The 22,665-nt window shown below is 43.6% G+C and overlaps 1 protein-coding gene across 3 annotated transcripts in view; it reads left to right on the top strand.

Annotated features, from left to right (window-relative positions):
- Positions 1-22,665, top strand: part of LOC118233893 (contactin-associated protein-like 2) — a 243,500-nt gene that overhangs the window by 82,034 nt on the left and 138,801 nt on the right. For 2 of the 3 annotated variants that reach the window (XM_035429969.1, XM_035429968.1), the window contains exons 2-3: positions 6,111-6,221; positions 18,650-18,843. In XM_035429969.1, coding sequence (XP_035285860.1) covers positions 6,111-6,221; positions 18,650-18,843 — 305 coding nt within the window. Of the gene's footprint in view, positions 1-6,110; positions 6,222-15,105; positions 15,200-18,649; positions 18,844-22,665 lie in introns of those variants that run through there. The other variant, XM_035429970.1, reaches the window with a different exon arrangement.

The following is a 22,665-nucleotide window of genomic DNA, read 5'->3' as shown; positions in this document are numbered from 1 at the left end:
ATCAAACCGCAAGCTAATTTTGTGTTAAATTCGGGGTAGTGGTGAGCTGTCAATTGCAATATCTCTAAATGTCAGGTAATTCAAAATGTGGCAGTGTCATAAGGATATTTTCTGTTTGTTTGTTGACTTATATTCAATCTGGCTGAAATGCACCTTTGCACCAATGATATACAGCGACCACATGAGATTTTCAGTTTCACATTTTATGAGAATGTGTCTGGGTAAAATCTAATTTTTGATATTCTTCCAAAAAAACTATTGACCACATTTAATTTTAATTCCAAACAAAAAGATTGTCATTCAGAACATTTATTTGCAGAAAAAGGCAACTGGCCAATAAAGGCGACTAAAAATGCACAGTACGGTTACACATTGAATAAGGCAAACTAAACAAGTTTATGGTCATAAATAAATGATACAATAACAATGTATTCACTTAGGAAGGGTTCAACAATCAATATTTGGTAGAGTAAACCTAATTCTTCTTCAGAAAAATATGAAGTGGTGTCTTATTTTTATTCCAGACCTGTACCTTAACTTAAGGGTACTCCAGTTTCCTCCCTCAGTCCAAAAGCATGCCGTCTAAATTTCCCATAGGTACGAGTGTGTGAGTGAATGGTGCGTGTGCCCTGCGATGGATTGGCAACCTTGTCCAGGGTGTACTCCTGCCTCTTACCCAATGCTTGCTGGGATAGCCCCCCAGGAATAAGTGGGTTAGAAAATGGATGGATGGATGGATGGATGGTATATACTCCTATAGCAGCTATGCTTTTGAGAATTTCGGACCCCTTCTATGTCACCACGGATGATGGCGTAGAACTCACAGTTCATGAACTCTGTCTTCTTGCCCCACACTCTTCTCCTTTTCACCGGCTCAGCTACGGCAGCGGCAACACAAAAAAACAAAGTTGCCTCCCTGATCGTTTGCAAATTTTCAAGGAGTTCTTGTTTTCATCCCGCTCCTCTTCGGAAATCAGCTCGCTCTTGAACGTCTGCTGACCTCAGCTACGCAACGAAGAACGCTCTGCGCGAGAGAAGTACCTGCAGTAAACAGTCCCTCGCTTAAAATATTTATCTTTTATTTTATTTTATTTGTACTATGATCTCACATCTTTATTATGCCAATCACGCTGAAGCGGGGAACGTACCACGCGGGCACACGCCCTCCCCAGACATCTGCCCATAAAGCAGGGGCTATTTTTGGCGCCGTGCGCCAGGCGTAATAGCATTCATTAGCGAAGAGGCACATCGTCCGACTTACGGCCCGCACGCACCCATGGAGCTGCCAGAGGGCCCTTGAAGAATCTGGCCTGAATCACGCCCGCTACAAACCCGCCACTGCGCGGTTTCTGTTCGTAGTCAACGATTGGCTGAGCCTGGACTGAAACTTAACGATAAACGTCCTGTAAGGCTTGGCCTGAACTCTGAGGGAGAGCCCAGAGGCGTCACGCGGGGGGGGGGGGGGGGGGGGGAACCGCTCCGGGTGACAGCATCGAGGGGGGTGACACCGAAATGACTGCCAGTAATTTTTTTTTGTGCAGCGTTTTGCGTAGCGATGAGTTGAATTTCTCCGAAGCAGTTTACTGGCCGGTTGATTTAATTAGCGCTATCAATGTGACGAGAAGCGCTTTGAATGCATAACACGCAATTCCTTGAGACCACACCCGCCAGCCATCCCCCCCCCCCAACGAACTTCCAACAGCACCCCCCCTCCCTCCCCCCCCCGGTTGCCAACATCGGGTGACACCAACGGTCGACCGCACCGGGTGTCACCAACCCTAGTGTCGCCACTGGAAGAACCTGGACTGAAACTGTGGTGATAAATGTCCTGTAAGGCTTGGCCTGAACTTGGAGAAAGAGTCCAGGGATTATTCCCTCATCTCAGCAGAACCTGTAGATTGAGTTCCGGTATAGACTTGCCAAGCGGATTTGAACCCGGGTCTTAAACATGGCAAAAAGCCAAAGGTATCCTCTATACATTTTCTGTACATTGATATGCAACGTAATTTATGAAAGCACGGGGCTATGATTAATAATCATGTTTGATTACTGTGGGGTATGACTGTCTGGCTTGTTTTTCTTGGTAATTAATACTTTGGGGCATGTGTGTTGAACACTGCTGTGGAGAACGTAGATGAAAGTTTTCAGAAAAGGCTGTTCTCTCTTTTTAAAGCCAGTTTTATCCACGTTTTTCATTTTTTTTGTTGTATTTTCTCATATTTCTCTTCTCTTTTGATGTACTTTTGTGCAGTTAACTGATAAGCCCATTATTTTCACTAGCAGGAATCAATGTGTTTGTTCTGACCTAATGATCCGACATGACATCGCTCAACATTTATCCAGTACATCTTTTAACTAACTATCTTGGTCTGCCCTGAAAATATGATCTTTATTTCAAATGGAGAGGTGCATCAGAGAACATAACCACATAACTCTGACGATTCTGTCTTTGATCTGTGTCTCTTTTATTTTGACAGCACGTGTGATGTATAACTTGAACCTTAATAGATCATGTCATGTCATATATAATAATATGTCATTAATATCAAATAATATCATTGTGTTATTTTGAGAACAGCTGTCATCCATTTTTATAACGCAGCATGTGCCAGTTGTTAGATGTGAACTCACCGGGAAGTGAATAGTAATGTTGTCAGCCAGACATCTATATTTCAGTTATTAATGAATGCTAATTGAATAATGGGTGCATGAGTGTCTAATTTAGAGGATCCTTAATTTACATTTACAAGCTTATCAACAGCAGATCTTCGCCACCAGCTTCATTTCAGGGTTATGATAATTGAACTTGCGAATGGAAAATGAGGTCAATCCATTGGACAATTAAGGATACTTAAGTGCACATGTGCAATTGGTTGAGGGAGGCTATTTAAGGTGGGAGTTTTCACAATACCATGGTCGTGTGCTGACTTGTGCGTAGTACATGTTTCCGTGGAAACATTATGAATTAACAGAAAAATGTTCTGCATTTGGCTAAGTAAGTCCCAGGCTACATGATTCAAACTTCATGAAAACATATGCAGTAGAATAAGCCTTATTAAATGGAGAAGGGGCAAAAACATTCCAGTGACTCTGGGCAAGGCTCTCTGCTAAGGAGATCATAGAGAAAATGCATATTAAATGCACAATACCTTTAATTTGTTGGGGTTAGTGAAAAATCTGCAAAGGAAATAAAAAAATGTAAAAAATTATTATTCCTACTGTATTTGTACTCATTTCCATCATGACTGAAAATGGTTGTATAAATAACCTTAGAAACCTTTATCTCATGGAGGAATTAGTTCACATTTGTTAGACAAAATTTTAGAGACCTGACCTTTAATTTTGAATGCAATGGATCATATTGTTCCTTCTAACAATATTGGCTGAGGAGTGTCTGAAAGAAAAAAAAATTTGCTATATTTAAAAAACAAATTTTTTTTACTGTGCAGTCAACCTCAATGTTTTCAGGCTACTAAGAGATTTGGCTGGGGAATTTATCTGAGTAAACTTATCTTATGCACCAAACACCAGATATTGCAACACCAGTCCTTCAACCTCGGTAGCCTAGTCTGTCTTTCTCTCGCAGCGTGAATCAAAGCGTCAGACTCTGACATGATGCACTGGAAGATGTTGCCTTTTGCTGTATTCCTGCACAGTACATCTCCTGCATTTGCAGAACTGCCAAGTCATCTTAGGGGGGGAAGTACTACTCAATCAGAAAATGTCAGTTAATCCAGTTATCTTTTATAACAATGTTATTTTCTTTTCCCTCAAGCTAAATTGACAGATTTGCCTGAATCCAGGGGGTCAATTTGTTGAAACACGACGCCATATTAATTGAGCTGTTTTTCTTGGAACTGGACAGCACATTCCCTTAAGATGATTTAGCAACTTTAGAAACAAATCCTTTTCTGCATTAGTCTTGGCTCCAACAACACTGAGTAGTTGAATAATACATTCAGTATGTCTGCAGATACAGTTTGCATTTTAAAGCTAGTTGTTTTAATCTTATGTGGAGGTTAACCCCCAGTTGTCCTCAGGGTCATTAATGACCCTATCCTCAGTCAGAATTGAATTATTTCTGGATGCAATTTGATGATTTCCTTGAGTGACTCAACCATTAGAAAAAGTTAAACATCGCTCTTTTTTTAATATTTTTATGAATGTGTTACACCAGGGTACAAAGATTTTCTTATGAGTCTTTTTCAACCCTGCAGTTATGAAATCAGAAGTCAAAATCAAGTCAAGTGTCACACATCTATTACAGCAAATGAATTATAAATGTGTGTTCTGTAGTAAAAATGAGTGCTGTTGACTGAAGAAATAGAGTGTGTCTGGACCGTAGAAGTAGAAAATCAGTATTCACCAATTTATTTATGAGTGACAGATTGTTTCTGCTGTACATGAAAAATATTTAGGGATTTAGCATTTAAAATTCAAGGGTTTATCACAGGGGGTCCTGCAAAGGGGGGTGATTTTTGACCCTGTTGGCATGGGCTACATACAAAATATAAAAATAACACCAGAGTTTAAGATTTTGATTATGTTCCCTATTGTCATAACTGTATGTTCTGTCATGTAAAAAAAGACGTCTCTGGCGTGTACAGTGTTGTAGTCACGGTAATTGCTCTCGACACATGGCGTGTGGACCAGGGGCTCCCAAACTGGATATAATTTCATATGTGACATTCAGCCTTTAGTCAAGCCTCCACGCACCAGTGCCGGCTTTTTAAAATTTGGTCTGGGGCCCCCCCTGCGCACGTGTGCTGGGTTTCTCATTTATTTATAACAGCAATTCAGCCCCTGAATCATAACGAGCCGCTAATTTTTCATAATTAGACGCTTCTAATGTTCGTTGAGGGATGCCTCACCTCTTAAGGCCCAATTATGTCAGATACGTATGCGAATACAAAGAAGAAGAAGTGTCACATATTCACATCCCAAGGCCTCTAATCAGTCAGATTAATTAACGCTTTTCCTTTTCATCTAGACTAGACACCGCGGTATATTTATGGTAATGCGCAACATGTTTTCTGGGTCATACCTTTGCTGGGGTTTTTTTTTTTTTTTTTTTGATAAGTGACGGTCAGAAAATATTGCTTTTCAAAGTGCTTTTGAGTTTGTTCCCCCCCCCAGTACCAGAGAAGCCTGCTGTGCAGAAGTTATGACCGCGAGGACAATCCAATCTGAAAATCGCCGCCTTTGAAATGCGGCTCCAGTTAATTTTCTGTTGTGATAATTTAGCTTCAGACCTCAGTCGCCTGCTATAAAATATTGTGTGTCTCCGTCCCTCGGGAGCCAAGTGCTTTCAGTTTTAGTGAGTGGAAAAGCATTGGATTTTCAGGTCCTCACAAAGCAGTTATCTTTCTAAACACACACACGCATACACACTGACACACACACACACACTGACACACACACACACGCACACACACCCATACACACAGACACACAGACACACATGCACACACACCCATACACACACACACACACACATACACACAGACACACAGACACACACACTGACACACACACACCCATACACACAGACACACAGACACACTGACACACACGCACACACACCCATGCACACAGACACACAGACACACACACACACGCATACACACAGACACACGCATGCACGCACACACACACACACTGACACACACGCACACACATTTTGTAACTTACAGCAATGGGACTCCACAGAAACCTTTTCAGTGTGTAATGGAAAATGTTACACTCTTCAGTGTCACAGAGGCTCCTCGCAAATTTAATTAAAATTATGGGCTGCTCTGCACAATGCTTTAGCTTAAGTCGCTCTCCGAGGGAAAGGTTCTCAAAAACATATCTCACTTACAGCCTGTACCTCATTCCCTACGCCGTCAGAAAAAAACAGGCACAAAAAGGGGCTTAAACAGGTACAAATGCTAGTCACTGGGGTGGCACCCTAAGGGTACATAAAATTGCCCCCCTAGCCGGCAACTTGGATGCAAATGTGAGCCTTTAAGGAACAAAAAAAAAAAGTACCTCCACTCGCCCTTCTTAAATTTTTTTTTTTATTGTTCTTAATCCTCACGACTGTTTTTCGCTCCTTTCCTCTCTTTCAGAAAAATGCGACGAGGCGCTGGCGGCGCCCCTGCCCCACAGCGCCTTCGCCGGCTCCTCCACGTTCTCCAGCGGCTACGCGCCGGGCTACGCCAAGCTGAACAGGAGAGGGGGTAAGAGCCGGAAAACCCGAAAAAAAAATCAGAGAGCACGCGCCCATCTTAGGGCCCTGGTCGCTCTGGGAGCGACGCCCAGAGGAAAAAAATCTTTTTCTCAGGATAGTCTTTTCTTTAACTCTTGAGACAGTAGTAAGATCTCAATTGTGCATCTTTTTGAGATCGCTTCAGTCTGAACCGTTGCTCCTAAAACCCCCTGAATTTGAGACTTCAGTAAGACGAATGGATATTGAATTGAGATGCGGTTGTTTCTCGTGAGGTCACTATGAGAAAACTGAGACATATTTGAGAAGAATCACGAGATCCTGGGAGTCATAGCTGAGTTTTCTTTGAGCTCTTTCTCTGATCTCATGGTCCCATGTTCAGGAGACCCAAATTAGACTTATTTAAGATCATTTAGAGATCTCTTGTTTTGATCAGAGTAAGACATAAATGAGATTATATGTGGCTGTTTCTCCTGAGTTGAATTTGAGAAGTAGGAGAAAAAGCCTTAGTATTAAAAATAGCTCATTTGTGTCTAGGAGAAATGAAAGAAACAACTATGAGATCTCTTCTTGGATTTTGCTTTCCTATGGGTGACGGTGATCCTAACTGTAACAGTGAACGCACGTAACGTTCTCATTGGTTGGTAGCTAATAAGTGTCGGAGCATTTTTTTTTTTTCCACACGGTGTTCCGGATATGGAATGCCATCCGACCCAAAGCGGTGCCGTTTTAATAAAGAGGCAAGTGGCAGAAGAGGTGAGGGATGCTCGAATGGAATTGATTGATGGGTGTTTTGAACAAAAGCAAATAGTCCTCTGGCCCGACTGCTGTTGGTCCTTACGAAGCCTTATTGAGATTACCAAGGAAACCTTTGCCAACACCATACAGCACAAACAAGTCAAAAGCACCATATAGCACAATAACAAGCCAACAACATCATACAGCGCAAACAAGCGAACAACACCATACAGCACAAACAAGGCAACGACAGCATACAGCACAAACAATCCAACAACACCATACATACCTTATGAAGACTTTATTGATATTACCAAGGAAAGATTTGCCAGAAATTAAGAAGCATCTTCTTTCCTGAAAACACTTCTCAATCAACCAGTCAATCAAATTTCATTCAATAACACTTTGGGGAGTTTTTTTCTTGCTGCCATTTGAGGGTTTTCTCCCTACTGGGAGTTTTTTTTTTATCGTATGTCCTTCTTATTTGGGGTTTCAGGCCTGGTGTTTGCTCTGTTTGCTCTTTTTGCTCTGTCACTTGCCTTGCTACTCTTTGTGACAGTTTTTGTCTGTAAAAAGCACAATACAAATGAAATTAAATTGAATGTACGTTGGTCAAAATCATGGACAAACGTTGATTAAAAATACAGGCCTTTACATCTTTTAAAACCATGCTTGAACTGAGAACTCATACGACACATCCAAGGTAATGCCCAACACACAATGTGTCCCACGCTCTAATGCGAGCGATACTGTAGGTGGTATGAGCCAGGGTCTCCCATTCGAATACGTTCATTCTAATTACGCACTCCGATGAGCACTGCCGGGCTCGAAAAGTTTTTGATTTGATGGGCTTCAGTTTCACAGGCGCTCGTCCGTCCGCGGTGCCTTCGCACACGGGTGGGCCCATAACCGTTTCGTATGTTTTACGGCGCTGTGCTATGAGGTCGCACTTTTAACGGCTCGGGGTGAAATTAATTACGGAAAGAATTGCGCGCGTCGAGATACGAATTTTTAAAAATCCAATCTTTCTTTTTTTTGGACCAAAAAGTAGGAAAGGCCCTTAATGGCATAACGTAATGAAACTTCTTAGTACAATAGTTTTGTTCCGTGTTTTATGCGTTTTTTTAAATGGAGGATGGGTTCTCACTGTGGTTCTCATTAGGGATCACAATTTACACCCGATGCCACTTTCAGGATCCGATTTCACATTTTAACATTGTCTCCGTTCAAACTGTAATGTCATGTACATTAATAAGTTAATATGCTAGTCGGTGTGAAATTCATTAAGGTTAGTATTTGTGGGTTTTACGGTATAAGAATAGTCAATCCAATTAACTTTGAATGTCATTCATGACCAGACCAGGCCAGACCAGACCTTTGGCTTAATGCACTTTTGCATGTTGTCATACCTTGAATTGAATTCTAATAATAAAGGTGCGCAGTATATGTCAGTGTTAGATTCAGTTGTGTTTCCTCTTTGTACGTGATTGCAGTGTTGCAAATTATGAGTGGAGACCATTGCATTGCTACATTAAAAGGCAACTAGGGTAGTTAAAAGAGAAAATAATATTACAGTCTAATTATGATAGATCGGGAGGCTAATTGCAATATGTGTGTTTAGAGGCCAGCCACGGGTGCTTTAAATTTTTAGCAAAGTAAAGTTTATGTGAGGTTTTGCTTTGTAACACCTACCTACCACTGTTCTGATGTTCTCATGTTGTGAGCTACAGACGCTTCATTGAAAATCAGATCTCATGAGAGAATTCTTCCTTTCTGATGGAAATCCCTGTTCGTTTTCCCAATAACGGCACAGTGACAGATTCTGATAGCATGCCCTGGTGGGATGGGGACGTGGGGAAAGCCATCTGGTTTCAGGAAATACCGCATCCTCAATGACTTTAAAAAAAAAAAAGAAGAAAACAGCAGATATAAAACTGAATGAATAGCATGCCTTTTGTTTTGGTTTCATTTTCCCTTTCCTGCAGAGAATATGTGTGACAGTGTCTCTGTAAAAAATAAAAATAAAAAATAAAAAAAGGAGCACAATACAAATAAAATAGAATTGAATTTTACTCCATGCCCTCTTGGTCTGTACTGGGTACATTACGTTTGCTGTCGACATCCATCGGTAGTAGTCTGATTTATCCTGTACCGCCACCCCCAAAAACCAGACCCTGCCCAAAAACCAGGCCCTGTACTACCAAAAAACCAGACCCTGTACTCCCAAAAAACCAGACCCTGTACTCCCAAAAAACCAGACCCTGTACTCCCAAAAACCAGACCCTGTACTCCCAAAAAACCAGACCCTGTACTCCCAAAAAACCAGACCCTGTACTCCCAAAAAACCAGACCCTGTACTCCCAAAAAACCAGACCCTGTACTCCCAAAAACCAGACCCTGTACTCCCAAAAAACCAGACCCTGTACTCCCAAAAAACCAGACCCTGTACTCCCAAAAACCAGACCCTGTACTCCCAAAAAACCAGACCCTGTACCCCCAAAAACCAGACCCTGCACCCCCAAAAACCAGACCCTGTACTCCCAAAAACCAGACCCTGTACTCCCAAAAACCAGACCCTGTACCCCCAAAAACCAGACCCTGTACCCCCAAAAACCAGACCCTGTACTCCCAAAAACCAGACCCTGTACTCCCAAAAAACCAGACCCTGTACCCCCAAAAACCAGACCCTGTACCCCCAAAAACCAGACCCTGTACTCCCAAAAACCAGACCCTGTACTCCCAAAAAAACAGACCCTGTACTCCCAAAAAACCAGACCCTGTACTCCCAAAAAACCAGACCCTGTACCCCCAAAAACCAGACCCTGTACCCCCAAAAACCAGACCCTGTACTCCCAAAAAACCAGACCCTGTACCCCCAAAAACCAGACCCTGTACTCCCAAAAACCAGACCCTGTACTCCCAAAAACCAGACCCTGTACTCCCAAAAACCAGACCCTGCCCCACACGCTCACATACTACTCTGTACTTCATTATCACTCACACTACAAGAAGAACAGTCATGCAGTGTTTTCGCCACCTGAAAATTTCAATTTTTATACAAAGCCGGAGAGAGGTTTTCAGTCCCACAGCCAACGCAATTCTTTGCCGTCCTCAAGTTCCAGCCACGTAATTTCAATCCCATTAGGATCCTTAATGCAAGCTAGGGCCTTATTATCTGGAAACATAATAATACTGGTTGCACTTGTCAGTTGACAACTGGAAGCTGTGAAGTGCATAGTGAGGGCTCTGAGCTGCAGCCATATTCTTGCTGTACGTCACCATTTCTGTGGGCTTGTGATTTGTACCTGTCCTGAATCCAGAAGGCTTCAGGGAGTAACTTTAGTTTGAATATTGAGGGGATTTGAAATGCATACAGTAGACCCCAAAAACTGTAACCCTGTTAGGGGGGGGGGGTGTCTGAATTTATCCCCCACGCTCTGGAATAAATCTTTTTTACAAGAACTTCTGTGAAATGATCATTTCTTGTGCATTTTAAGTGGAAAACTCTTCAGACTACTGATCAGTATCCTATTTCCCAATCACAGCTTGAAACCCCCATCTTTATTAGCCTTTGTGAGAAGGGGTGAACGTACGCTCTTGCTTCAGTATTTCCAGACCTCAGCTTCCAGAGTCAGTTATAAAATAAATAAACAACAAAAAAAAAACACTCCTTAGTGTTGGCCAAATGTACACTAACTGCTCTGACTATCATATAAAATATTAGAGAATGGTCCTCTTGACATAGTAACCTCTTCTGTGTTTGCCGCTGCCAATTTATGACTTGATTAATACGTTATACCTTTACATGCACCTTTCAGGCTTTGGCAATCAAATCGTTCCAACCGTTTCTTTTTGGCAATAAGCTGTCGCTAGATCGGGGAAGTCCCTGCTTGGCTGCCTGGTTGTTGTTTTCACATCGCCTCTTACCCCTTACCGGCTTTTCAGCATATGAGTTTTAGCAATATCAATAACTTAATATGTCTGCTATAAATATTTGTATAGCTGTTTTCTTGACGCTCGCTGTGGGTTTTTATTCCCGTCTTGTCTCAGTTACTTACAATTTATCTGCATTTTCCCCTCATAAACATGTAGGCATGTGTCTCTAGCTCTCTCTGATTGGTGAGTGTATTAAAGGGATGCATTGTGGGTAATGGTCATGCATCATCCTTGTGGTAGCTTCTAACTCCACCCACATTTGGTCACGGTTCCTGAGCAACCCTCACTGTACATCTATTTTATTTATTTTCGTAGTGTACAGTGTAAATTGATCATCACAGAGATTTTTATTTTCCGATGCCACTCAGGGAATGGCATCAGTATTACCCAGCTCCAAATACGTAACTTTCGAATGTCTGTCTCTGTTGAACAAAAGGCGAAACTTCCAAGTTTGTTTTGGAGCAAAAGTACGGTTTATCTGTGTTCTGAACTGGATAAACATGGGTTTTATTGGATTGAACCCCACGGTGTGCTCTGAGAGAATTTTATTGGATATTAGGCGGCTCTGTCCAACTGCGAGGTTTCGGTTGAGAAGCCTCCACCTGCCCATTCTGAAGAAGAGCCTCACTTTTTTCAGGGGTGGGCAGTCTCCATGGCAATCTGGCGATGATGTCATCCGGAGGAGCGTATTTTCTGCACCTGGGTGAATATTACCCCGGGAAGTCACAATAAAAACACGAACATTTCACTTCATCATCCCTGTTTTTCTTCTGCTTGCTCATTGGTTCGCTTCATGGCCGTCCTCATTGGATGGTGAGGGAAGAAATACACTATACTTACAACTACATGCATATTTCAGTGTAATTAATGGCAATTAAATTACATAGGCCTCAGTTCTCATAGAGAAAATATGTAAGCCAATTTTATCCAATCCTACCTTCACTTGTAATGAGGAGGTTGCAAGTTTGAATCCCTGGGGTCATGCTAGTACCCTTGACCGTGGCTTTCCAACTGCGCAAATTCATCATGTTTAAAATGCAAGAGATGCAAGTTGCCATAGATGCAGGTGCTAGATACAGACAGGTAAGCAGTTCTCAACTTAAAATACAGAATAAAGAACAACTGTATCAGTGTACTCATGATACATATGCAGTCAGTCGTTATAATGGATTGGGACCATCACCATAATATAATATTGCCTAAGCCAGCATACACACATACACACCTACACCCTCACACATATACATTCTTACAAAACAAAACAAAACAAAACAAAACAAAAAACAATCCCAAATAATTTTAAAAATAGTGTACAACTTCCAGCAAGAGACTCCCTTGGGTTTCAACAGACTTGTTACCTGTATCCTTAGCGCGCTGTTTGTTCCAAATACCACAGCTTTTACATTTGTTCCTTTTCGTCAATTTGTGTAATTTTTTTTTTTCTCCCAATATTGTCATCGTGGACGGACTCTTGCAGAGCCTGGCTTGTAACCAGACAAGTGTTGTTTCAAATGCTGAGTGCTGTTGAGTCCCTGAGCAAGGTGCTTAGCTTGAACTGCTTGAGTAGGAAAAAAAAAAGAAAAATTCAGCTGCATAAATGGATAAATGTGTAGGTGATGTATCTTGTTGTTTGCCTTTTCAGATAAATATTTCTGCTAAGCAACAGCATAATAAAAGCGAGCCGTGAACTGAAGCTTGACATTCTGCAGCCCCAGAGTCTAACAGGCGTGATACTTTTAAAGCTATTTCCCCCATTATTTAACCTGTGACAGGAGCATTCTGAGCCAAACTCGGGTTGGTCTCCATGGTGCATTTTTATTTCTTTTCTTGCAAGAGAAACCCCTTTTGATCCTTTCAATGGAGAGCAGAATATGACTGCTGTGTTGTTGTTGTTGTCGGGGAAATGGTTGCTGGCCGTGTGTGTGTGTGCACGAGAACGTGTCAGAAAGGCAGTGAAATAAATGGACTGACAGACTTCAGCCACTGGGGTGATGTTCCTGCTGTCTGGCTTCCATCGAGCGCCAGAACAATATGGGGGAGGTTATGCTGATGGGTTTTTATAGAGGCATATACATCCTGAGGCTGAGCTTACCTTGGGCTTTCCCTTGGGGTTCATATTGCGATAGGATTTATTAGCCATGTCAATGCTAAATCTATCGCTATGTTCTCAAACCCCTCTGCTACTTGAAGCGCTAGATGCTCAATCTCCCCCTTGTACCTACTTTGGCGTTGATGTTGTGTTGTGGGTTTATGGAGTGAGTGTCACCATCCATTGCGACTCTGCTGACTTGTCATCGGCTCTGCTCAGTCGCTATGTGCTTTGAGTCGCTCAGAACATGAGTGTGTGTACAATGTACACACATTGTACATTCCTTCCCGTTCCCTGCCGCCTGCTTCCTATTCCTGTGAATCCCAACCCTGTTCCTGGAGATCTGCCATCCTGCATGTTTTCACTCCAACCCTAACAAAGCACACCTCATTCAACAGCTAGAGCAACGCTGCCCAACCCTGTCCCTGGAGATCTGCCATCCTGTAGGTTTTCACTCCAGCCCTAACAAAGCACACCTCATTCAACAGCTAGAGCAGGGCTGCCCAACCCTGTTCCTGGAGATCTGCCATCCTGTAGGTTTTCGCTCCAACATTTACAAAGCGCAGCTCACTCAACATCTCTTTGCTAATTAGCAGAATCAGGCGTGCCAAATTAGGGTTGTTGCGAAAACCTACAGGATGATAGATCGACAGGAACAGGGTTTGGAGCCGTTGTCCTATACCCTTACTGTCTTCCTCATGGACTGCACTTTGTTCAGTAACTGTGGCTACAGTAAGTGCTTTACAATCATTCATCCATTCACACACACACACACACACACATAAACTCACACACCAACAGCTAATGGCAGCCATGCGAGGTGCCAACCAAGCTCCTCATGAGCCAGTCGGGTCTCTTGCTCAAGGACACTTTGACATTTTTTGTTGAACAGGGGGCCAGGGATCGAACCCGGCAACTCTCAGGTTGCCAGAGCGACCGACCGCTCTACCCCTCCTGAGCTCTACCGTTCCCTCTCTCCCTCCCCCCCCCCTCCGGCCTTATTCCACTTGACTCCTCCTTACTTTCGTGGCCCCTTCCCCGACCTTAGCGGTGGTTGATCTGTCAGACCGGGCGGGCGGGGCGGGGTGGGGCGAGCCGGTGGGCGGGGCGGGGTGAGCGAGTGGGCGGGGCGGGGCGGTCTGTGATCTGGGCACTGGGAAAGAATGGTGAGATCCTGCTTGTTTGAGGTGGAGCTGTGTGTCCACGGCTGCGGGCGAGTCGGCGGGGTGGGGGGGGGGGGTGAATGGGATGGCGGCGGGAAGCTAATGAGAGCCAGGGGTGGAACGGGGAAAGGTCCGCGGGAGGAAATTTTGGCGGGAGGCAGAGAGGACCCCGCCGGGGTTCCGATGAGCTCTGAAAGCTTCTTCTTCCTGGCCTGGCCTGTCGGAGAGCCCGCGGAATACCAACGCGCCGAAAACAAAAAAGGGCCCGGCCGCTAATAAGCCGCGTACCTGCGCCGCGGTTACCTGACGCTTGTTTGCCGTTTCATCCTGTTCCTCCTCCCCTGGCGATCTCCTGAACTCGCGTTAATTACTCTGCAGGAATAAAACCCCTTGTTCCGCCCTTCATTAAGCCAGTGCAAAAAATGCAAAATCTCTGTGTAATCACAGCCCCTTTTAATGAAGGACCGTAAGAGTCTAAATAATAGTATGCAAATACATACATCAGCTCGCCAGTTTGGCTGGCCGGCATTGTCACGTACGGTTCTCTGTCATCGAATAACACTCCTGGGTAAGGGGGGGGGGGGGGGGGGCGTTGCTTGGGATTGCGGCCAAAACACAGAGAGATTCCCGTAAGATGCCGCCAAAGAGGCGCGTAAGTCATATTACATCATCATTCTCCCAGGGTACCTTGCGGCCAGCGACCGAACGCATTTGCTTCCTGAACGCTTGACACAAACGCGTTTTTTTTGTTCTCGTTTTTTTTCTTCTTTTTAACGACAGGTTGCCCAGTCGCTGTCCTTCATCCGGAGAGAGCGTCGCTAGCGCTTGTGACCGCGGCGTCTCCTGCGCTGACGCACACGCCGTTGGGATAATGATTAACTCTCCTACTTTGTTCGGTTCCCTCGACGATCCGTCATTGTCTTGACACGGGACGGCGGGACCGCGGGGCGCAGGGGACACCCGCCATTGTCAGTCTCGCTACGCGGGAGAAAAGCAAAAAGCTCTTCTTTTTTTTTTCTTTTTTTTTCTGGTGTCGACCCTGTTTTAAGCTTCCTGGGCTCTAGAGTAAGTCATTCGCTCGCTCGGGTATGAACGCGGTGTTGTTGTCAAAGAAATCGCGGCTCGACGCGGCCGCAAAGTGCGGAATTTTAAATTAAAATAAAAACCGGTGGCTGATCAGGTGTGTCGCGCTGAAGCTCAGCGGTCACGCTGGGTCTCGTGAAGCGGTTTCGGAAGACCGCGGATCGTTGGGTCTTGTAACCAAAAGGTCACAGGTTCGATTCCCAGGAAGGACACTGCCGTTGTACTGTTGATCGTACATCTGGAAAGTGAGTGGCAGTGTAGTGTGATGGGTAAGGGGTCGGTCTTGTAACCGAAAGGTCACAGGTTCGATTCCCGGGAAGGGCACTGCCGTTGTACTGTTGATCGTTCATGTGGAAAGTGAGTGGCAGTGTAGTGTGATGGGTAAGGGGTCGGTCTTATAACCGAAAGGTCACAGGTTCGATTCCCAGGAAGGACACTGCCGTTGTACTGTTGATCGTACATCTGGAAAGTGAGTGGCAGTGTAGTGTGATGGGTAAGGGGTCGGTCTTATAACCGAAAGGTCACAGGGTCGATTCCCAGGTAGGACACCTTGATCAGGGTACTTGACCCACATTGCTTCAGTACATATCCAGCTGTATAAATGGATGCACTGAAAATGTTGTGTAAGTCGCTCTGGATTAGAGTGCCTGTCATGTAATGTATGGAAGGGTGGCACAGAACAGGACGACCTGAGAGGAAGGTACTCATCATTCGTGCTCTTTGCTCCTGTCTGTTTTCTCCTTGGAGTTTTACCGCTGCTGTTGGGAGAGACGGGGATAAAAATAGCAGTTCTCTGGAAAAAAAAAAACTCATTAGTTTAGCATGTACCCTTTAAGCAGTATTTCTAACTTCAGCTCAAAGTAATTTTTTTTCAGTAACCTGTTTACCTGGACTTGCAGCACCTACTTAAATATTGGTGAAATGTGCAACGAAGCACTTTCCCAGGTTAGAAGTTCCAACCATCCAAGGTGCCCTCTTAAACATCTTTAAGATTGCAGGTTTGCTGCAATTTCTACAAGATGATAGACTGTGTGGGATGCTCTCACATTTTTTAACTGATCTAATCTTAAGTTAAAAAAGCCTCTTATTTCCTCCTTGAACCGTGCCACATGCCTTTCAATTGGTTTCACGATTTTAACCATTCCAGATTGGAGAGCATGAGAATGCATCTGACATTCTAGCATTTTAATGCATCTGACATTCTAGCATTAGTATGCATCTGACATTCTAGCATTAGTATGCATCTGACATGCTAGCATTTTAATGCATCTGACATTCTAGCATTAGAATGCATCTGACATTCTAGCATTAGAATGAATCTGACATTCTAGTATTAGAATGAATCTGACATTCTAGCATTAGAATGCACTTGGCATTCTAGCCTTAGTATGCATTTGACATTCTAGCATTAGTATGCATCTGACATTCTAGCATTAGAATTAATCTGACATTCTAGTATTAGAATGAATCTGACATTCTAGCATTAGAATGCACTTGGCATTCTAGCCTTAGGATGCATTTGACATTCTAGCATTAGTATGCATCTGACATGCTAGCATTTTTCCTCGCAGAGGAAAGGCATCCCTTTGTTGTTCCCGACCCTAACTTCGCCCTGCTTGCCAGCTGGCTTTGTATGATCCCGTCCCATAATGCCTTGCTGCCCTTCGGGTCTCTTTGGCAGTGGCATGTGACGAACATATGCTCACGCCTCTTCTTTGCCAAGCCCTCCCAAAAAATGCATTACCTCCATTCAGTGTCTCATGTCCTCTGTCAGACCACATTAAACCATTAAACCCCGCCACACACACACACACACACTCTCACACACATACACACACACACACACACACAGCGCCTCCCAGCTCAGATTTAGAGGTATTGATTTTCCAGTTATATTCTGTGTTTATCTTCGGAGGGCCCCGAAGCAGAAAGGTAATGACCCTGTAATTGGATTAGATGCTCGCTTGTTCTGGTTTGGCGACGCAGTTCCTTAAACGCTTAGGGGGGTCACTCGCTCTGCCGCCCCGTCTCTCCCCCCCCCCACCCCCCCCAACCTCCCACCCCCACCCCCCAAAATGATCGCCGGGAAATTCCTCAGTGTGTTTTTTAAGCTTTTTCCCCTTTTATCGTCGAGGGTCGGCGACGGATGGGGAGCGGGTATGATTAGCCATCTTCTCCGCCGCCGTGATTCGCCGCCCGCCGGGAGCCGGCGCCTGCGGCGGCGTGCGGCGCTCGAGGGCGTTCCCGCCGAGGCGTTTCTCGTTTCTGTCACAACGCGCCCGTCTCGCCCCGTCTCTCCCCGGCTCGCGCTCCGCGTTGACGGTTAAAAGGAGAAGAGCCGACCGCGTGTTTGTTCAGGTCCAAAGACTCCCCAGAATAAGCCGTGGGAGAGCCTTTTTTTGTTTTTTCTCCCCCCTCAGACGTGAGTCGAGTTGAACCCCCGGTGAAGGAATCCGCTCGAGAATAAGAGATTGTTATTTTTTAATTTTTTTTTTTTTTAATTGTCGGGTTTCAGAACCTCAAAGCATTAATCCAACATCTGTAAGTGTGATTAAACTCGCATTTATTTGCATATGAGAGAGTTAAAAAAGAAGCCACAGTGGCAAAATACACAAATGAAAAGAGGAAATGTGTCAATATTCATATTTTATTCATAGCGCATTTTTTCTTAAACTGTTTAAAAACATTTTAATATTGAAGTACCGGATGTTTCTGTGGCTGTACTTTGAGAAAAACAAGCGAGATCATAGCCCCAATATATACCAGTAATATGCTGGATAAAGCTAAAATACTACAAATATGAGGACAACAACAACAACAACCACAACAGCAACATCAACATCAACAACAACAGCAACAACAAAAACAACCACAACAGCAACATCAACAACAACAAAGACAACAACAGCAACAGCAACAACAACATCATCAACAACAGCAACAACAACAGTATTAACAGCAACAGCAACAGCAACACAAACCATATGGGGAATTGTAAAAACTGGGATTTTTTTTTTTCTCTGCAATTAATCAGATCGTTTACAACCACGCCTCATGCTAAAGGCTGTAGTTCTAGGAGCGGTGGACGTCGCTCTGCTCGCAGGGTCCAGTCCCACTGTACTGTAAGTTGACTGAAAGGACACCATTACATTACATTACATTACAGGCATTTAGCAGACGCTCTTATCCAGAGCGACTTACACAACTTTTTACATAGCATTTTACATTGTATCCATTTATACAGCTGGATATATATACTGAAGCAATGCAGGTTAAGTACCTTGCTCAAGGGTACAACGGCAGTGTCCTTACCCGGGAATCGAACCGGCGACCTTTTGGTTACAAGCCCAGTTCCTTACCCACTGTGCTACACTCCGTCCTACCCAGTCTGGTGCGGGCCCGGTTGACACACGGTGCTTCTGTTTCCCTTAGGCGCCGGAGGCTGGTCGCCTGCGGAAAACGACAACTACCAGTGGCTGCAGGTGGATCTCGGGAGCAGGAAGCAGGTCACCGCCATAGCGACGCAGGGCAGATACAGCAGCTCTGATTGGACGAAGCAGTACAGGCTCCTCTACAGCGAGACGGGCAGGAACTGGAAGCCGTACCACCAGGACGGCAACATATGGGTGAGTCCGATTTAAATTTATTTCACGTATTTAAAAATACTTTTTTAAAGCTTTTTTTTTTTTTTTGAATGGGCGGGGGCGAGGGGGGGGGGGGGTTGGGAGGGTGGGCGGGGGCGAGGGGGGGGGGGGGTTGGGAGGGTGGGGGCAGACATGTTGTTTACCATCAATCCATTTAATTAGTCTAGTCTAGATATTCTCATTTTTATTCTCATTAATAGTTTTGCAGGGGTCATCTTAAAACTTTGTCACTCGAGCCGAAAAGTATGCAGTGCGCATAACTCTCCACGCAGTGCAGGTTTGTACCAGCATGCAACGGGTTTTTTGAAAAAGCCCCATGGGCTTCAGACAGCATTGTTCAGTATACAATGCTCCAGCCCAGTGAATACATACATTTCGCTCGCTGTAAGTCGAGCCTGTGACTACAGGTGCTCACCATTACGAGCTTTTGAAAATGGCTGAACCAACAGGTGGGCCCAGCTGGAGTGGAGTCTTATGGTGTGTTTTGGCTCCTTTTGAAAAAAACTCCCCTATGCTAGCCTGGTTCAAAAACAGCGTGGGTGTTGCTTTCTTGCTCCTCCTTATCCCACCAGAGTCGCTGTAGATTCCGTGTTTTTTTTTAAATCATTATATTCTGTTCTGCTCTGCATGGTCATTTGCTGTGTATTGTAGTTGTTGACCATTTTGGCTGTGGTGTTTTGAATGAATTGTCGTCAGCATTCAGTGATCAGCCAATCAGCCACTGGTCATGGGACTGCCAACATGGAGCTGTATCCATGTATCAAATCCACTCTGATTTGGGCTGTCCAGCTATCTGCAACCACAGCCACATTCAGGGGTGAAGCCCACTGCTGACTCAGCAGAGTGTAGGCATGAGCGATTCTCCCCTGAAACACGTGGTGTCACACACACACACACACACACACACATTAACACACACACATGCACACACACACACTGACACACACAGACACACACTCACATGCACACACACACGCACACACACACACACACACACACACAAACACACACACATGCACACACACACACTGACACACACACATACACGAAAGACACACACTCACATGCACACACACACGCACACACACCCACACACACACACACACAGACACACACACACACACACATACACAGGATTCTCATGTTCCTCATACAATACACATGGTTTAATGTAGCAATTAAATAATAAAGTTTATCTTATTTGGGCTAATTATATATTTGGCATTCATCTTGGTTTTGGCTTTAAGCAAAAGACAATGTTGCAATTGCCCAACCAAATTGCCTAGGTTTCTTTTTTAATTAAAATGTCATTTATTCTGCACAAATTCATTAATGAGAATGCTACAAATTGGTGGTGATAGCTGTGAACATCTCATGCAAGATTATTTTTTTTGTAGAAATTAAACAAATTTATTTACAAATTCATTTAGAAGTTTTTTTTTTCTTTGTAATTATCATAAAATCGAAACTGTGAACATATTTAATATTCCATACAGGAAATGAAACACATAATCTAAGAATAAACCCTGCCAAAATAAAAGTCTCAGTTGCAGAGACGAAACGCCGCAGTAAAGCTCCTAGCTTTGCGAAGATTTATTTGACTTCTAATACTAGGCCTAATTAATGTGCACATTTATTTAACATTTATTTTAATGTTCCAGCTTTGGTGGAAAAGCTAGTTTTCCCAGGCACTGATTAAAAAACATAAATCCACGCATTCATAACCATGCCTGCTCAAAACCGCTTTAGTCCCTGACAGCCACAGTCATTTTGTTCCGTGGCTTGGCCTAAATTTAACACCAATTTAGCTGTGGAATTTTCCGGAATAATTATGGGCTGAAGAGAATCTAACCAAGTTGCAGATTTTCAATAGCCTGCACTAAAACTGAAATATACTTTCTAGTTTTATTTTTATTTCATTAAGCGAAGCTAAAAATCTAGGTTCTGGGGTAACAAACTGGAAACATATGCCCTAGTTAAGCAAAAATAAAAAAAGAAAATATTTAATGACAGTCATTTTAATGTTTGATAATCCCAAATTTCTGAAATCTAACTTAGTGCTAAATATGCATATTTCTCTTTATACTAGAGTATAGGGAAGTATGAAGTAAAAAGGGAAGTGCTTGTACAATACTTACTACTCTCCAGATACAAATCTTTTATTGTCATGACAACACATCGATCCAACAGTTCTTCCCCTTTGTCTTGCAGCAGATATCACGTGCGGATTTCATTTAGTAATATTTCATGTATATGCGGTAATATATTTTGCATGTATAAGTCTGAAGTTGATTGGCCGACACGCCATATTTCAGGAAGAAGAAAAAAAAACTTCTTTTTTATTTTTATTTTTATTACGCTTGCCTACTCTGACATTAAATTCAGAGTTATCTATTCAATATTGTCGTAGAGACTGCTTTATTCCACAAGCAGCCTCTCCGGACCTTTATTTACGGAAAAGCTATCAAAAAAAGCCAATCCCAAACTGCAGCGGGAGATAGAGAAAATCGGAACAGTCGGACGAGGGAGAAGGCTATTTTTTTGTGTGGCTTTATTTACGGTTCATTTTATCGGGGGTACTTGCTCCACGGCAACAATAAAATGTCTATTTTCCTATTCATCATCGCCTAAGGTGTGAGTCACTCCCGTGGTTTACAGGGTTTCTCCCAGGAAATTAGTTAGCCTATTCGGTAAGGGCTTTGGGTGTGCGACTGTGGCAGTTGCAACTTGGAGCCATTGTTTTTACCTGACCTGATACACGACTAGACACAAATGTCGTTAAGGGTTGTGCCATAGATCACCCTGTCTCTACATGTGTCAGGCTGTGTCTCTGTGGATTGGCCTGTCGAACAGTGACTGCCGCAGGAATGATACAACAGGAAGTGAGGCGAATGAAATGAGCAATCCAAAAACATATAAACAATTTTGAATGTTGGGGAAGCAGTCACGTGATCAGGTTGAGACGAATAAAGGGGGAATACAGGAATTTTTTTAATGTTCACTTATTCATTATTTTTATTATCATTATGGAAAGACAGTCCTATGATCAGCGGTCAATTTGCTGATCACTGAAGACTGTTCAATTCACAAACACTACAGCCAAAATGGTCAAAGACTACAGTACACAGCAATTGACCATACAGAGCAGAACAGAATATAGTGATAAAAATAATAATTTTGTTTAAATTTAATTGTTTCACCCCACTTCCTGTTGTATCTTTCTTGCAGCAGTCGTTCTTTGACAGACCAGTCTACAGAGACACAGCCTGGCATGTCTAGAGACAGGGTGATCTATGGCTAAAGCCTCAACAGCATTTGTGTCTGGTCGCGTATCCGATCTGGTAGAAACGAGGACTCCAATTTGCAACTGCCCCCGTCGCACCCCAGAGCCCTTTACCGAACAGGCTAACTAATCTAAATACAATCCCAAAAAGCAGCATGCTTCATTGGCTGTGGCGGTGGAGTGAATTCTTCTGGGCGAATTTCAGCACATAATTAAAAAAAGAAAAGAAAAAAAAAAAGAACAACAGAGCATAATTTAAAAAAGAGCAACAGAGCGACTTGATTAACTGCACACTGGAGGGGACGGCTAGCATTTAGAACGGCAGCGAAACCGGCAATGAGCGAACAGCCAGAAGTGAACATGAAATCCAACCTCATGTTAGCTTTCAATTGTTAAAATGCTTTCTTTCTTTTTTAAAAATCAGAGTATGTATTGGGATTTGCACGTGTTCAATTAACGCGTACATATGCAAAGAAATTCTGAATAAGCTCCCCTGTGCTCTTTGCCTTTGTGTGTGTCAG

This window comes from Anguilla anguilla, chromosome 8, assembly GCF_013347855.1.
Source record: "Anguilla anguilla isolate fAngAng1 chromosome 8, fAngAng1.pri, whole genome shotgun sequence".
NCBI lineage: Eukaryota > Metazoa > Chordata > Actinopteri > Anguilliformes > Anguillidae > Anguilla > Anguilla anguilla.
Note: the sequence above shows the minus strand (reverse complement) of the source record. Positions and strands in the feature narration are given on the sequence as shown.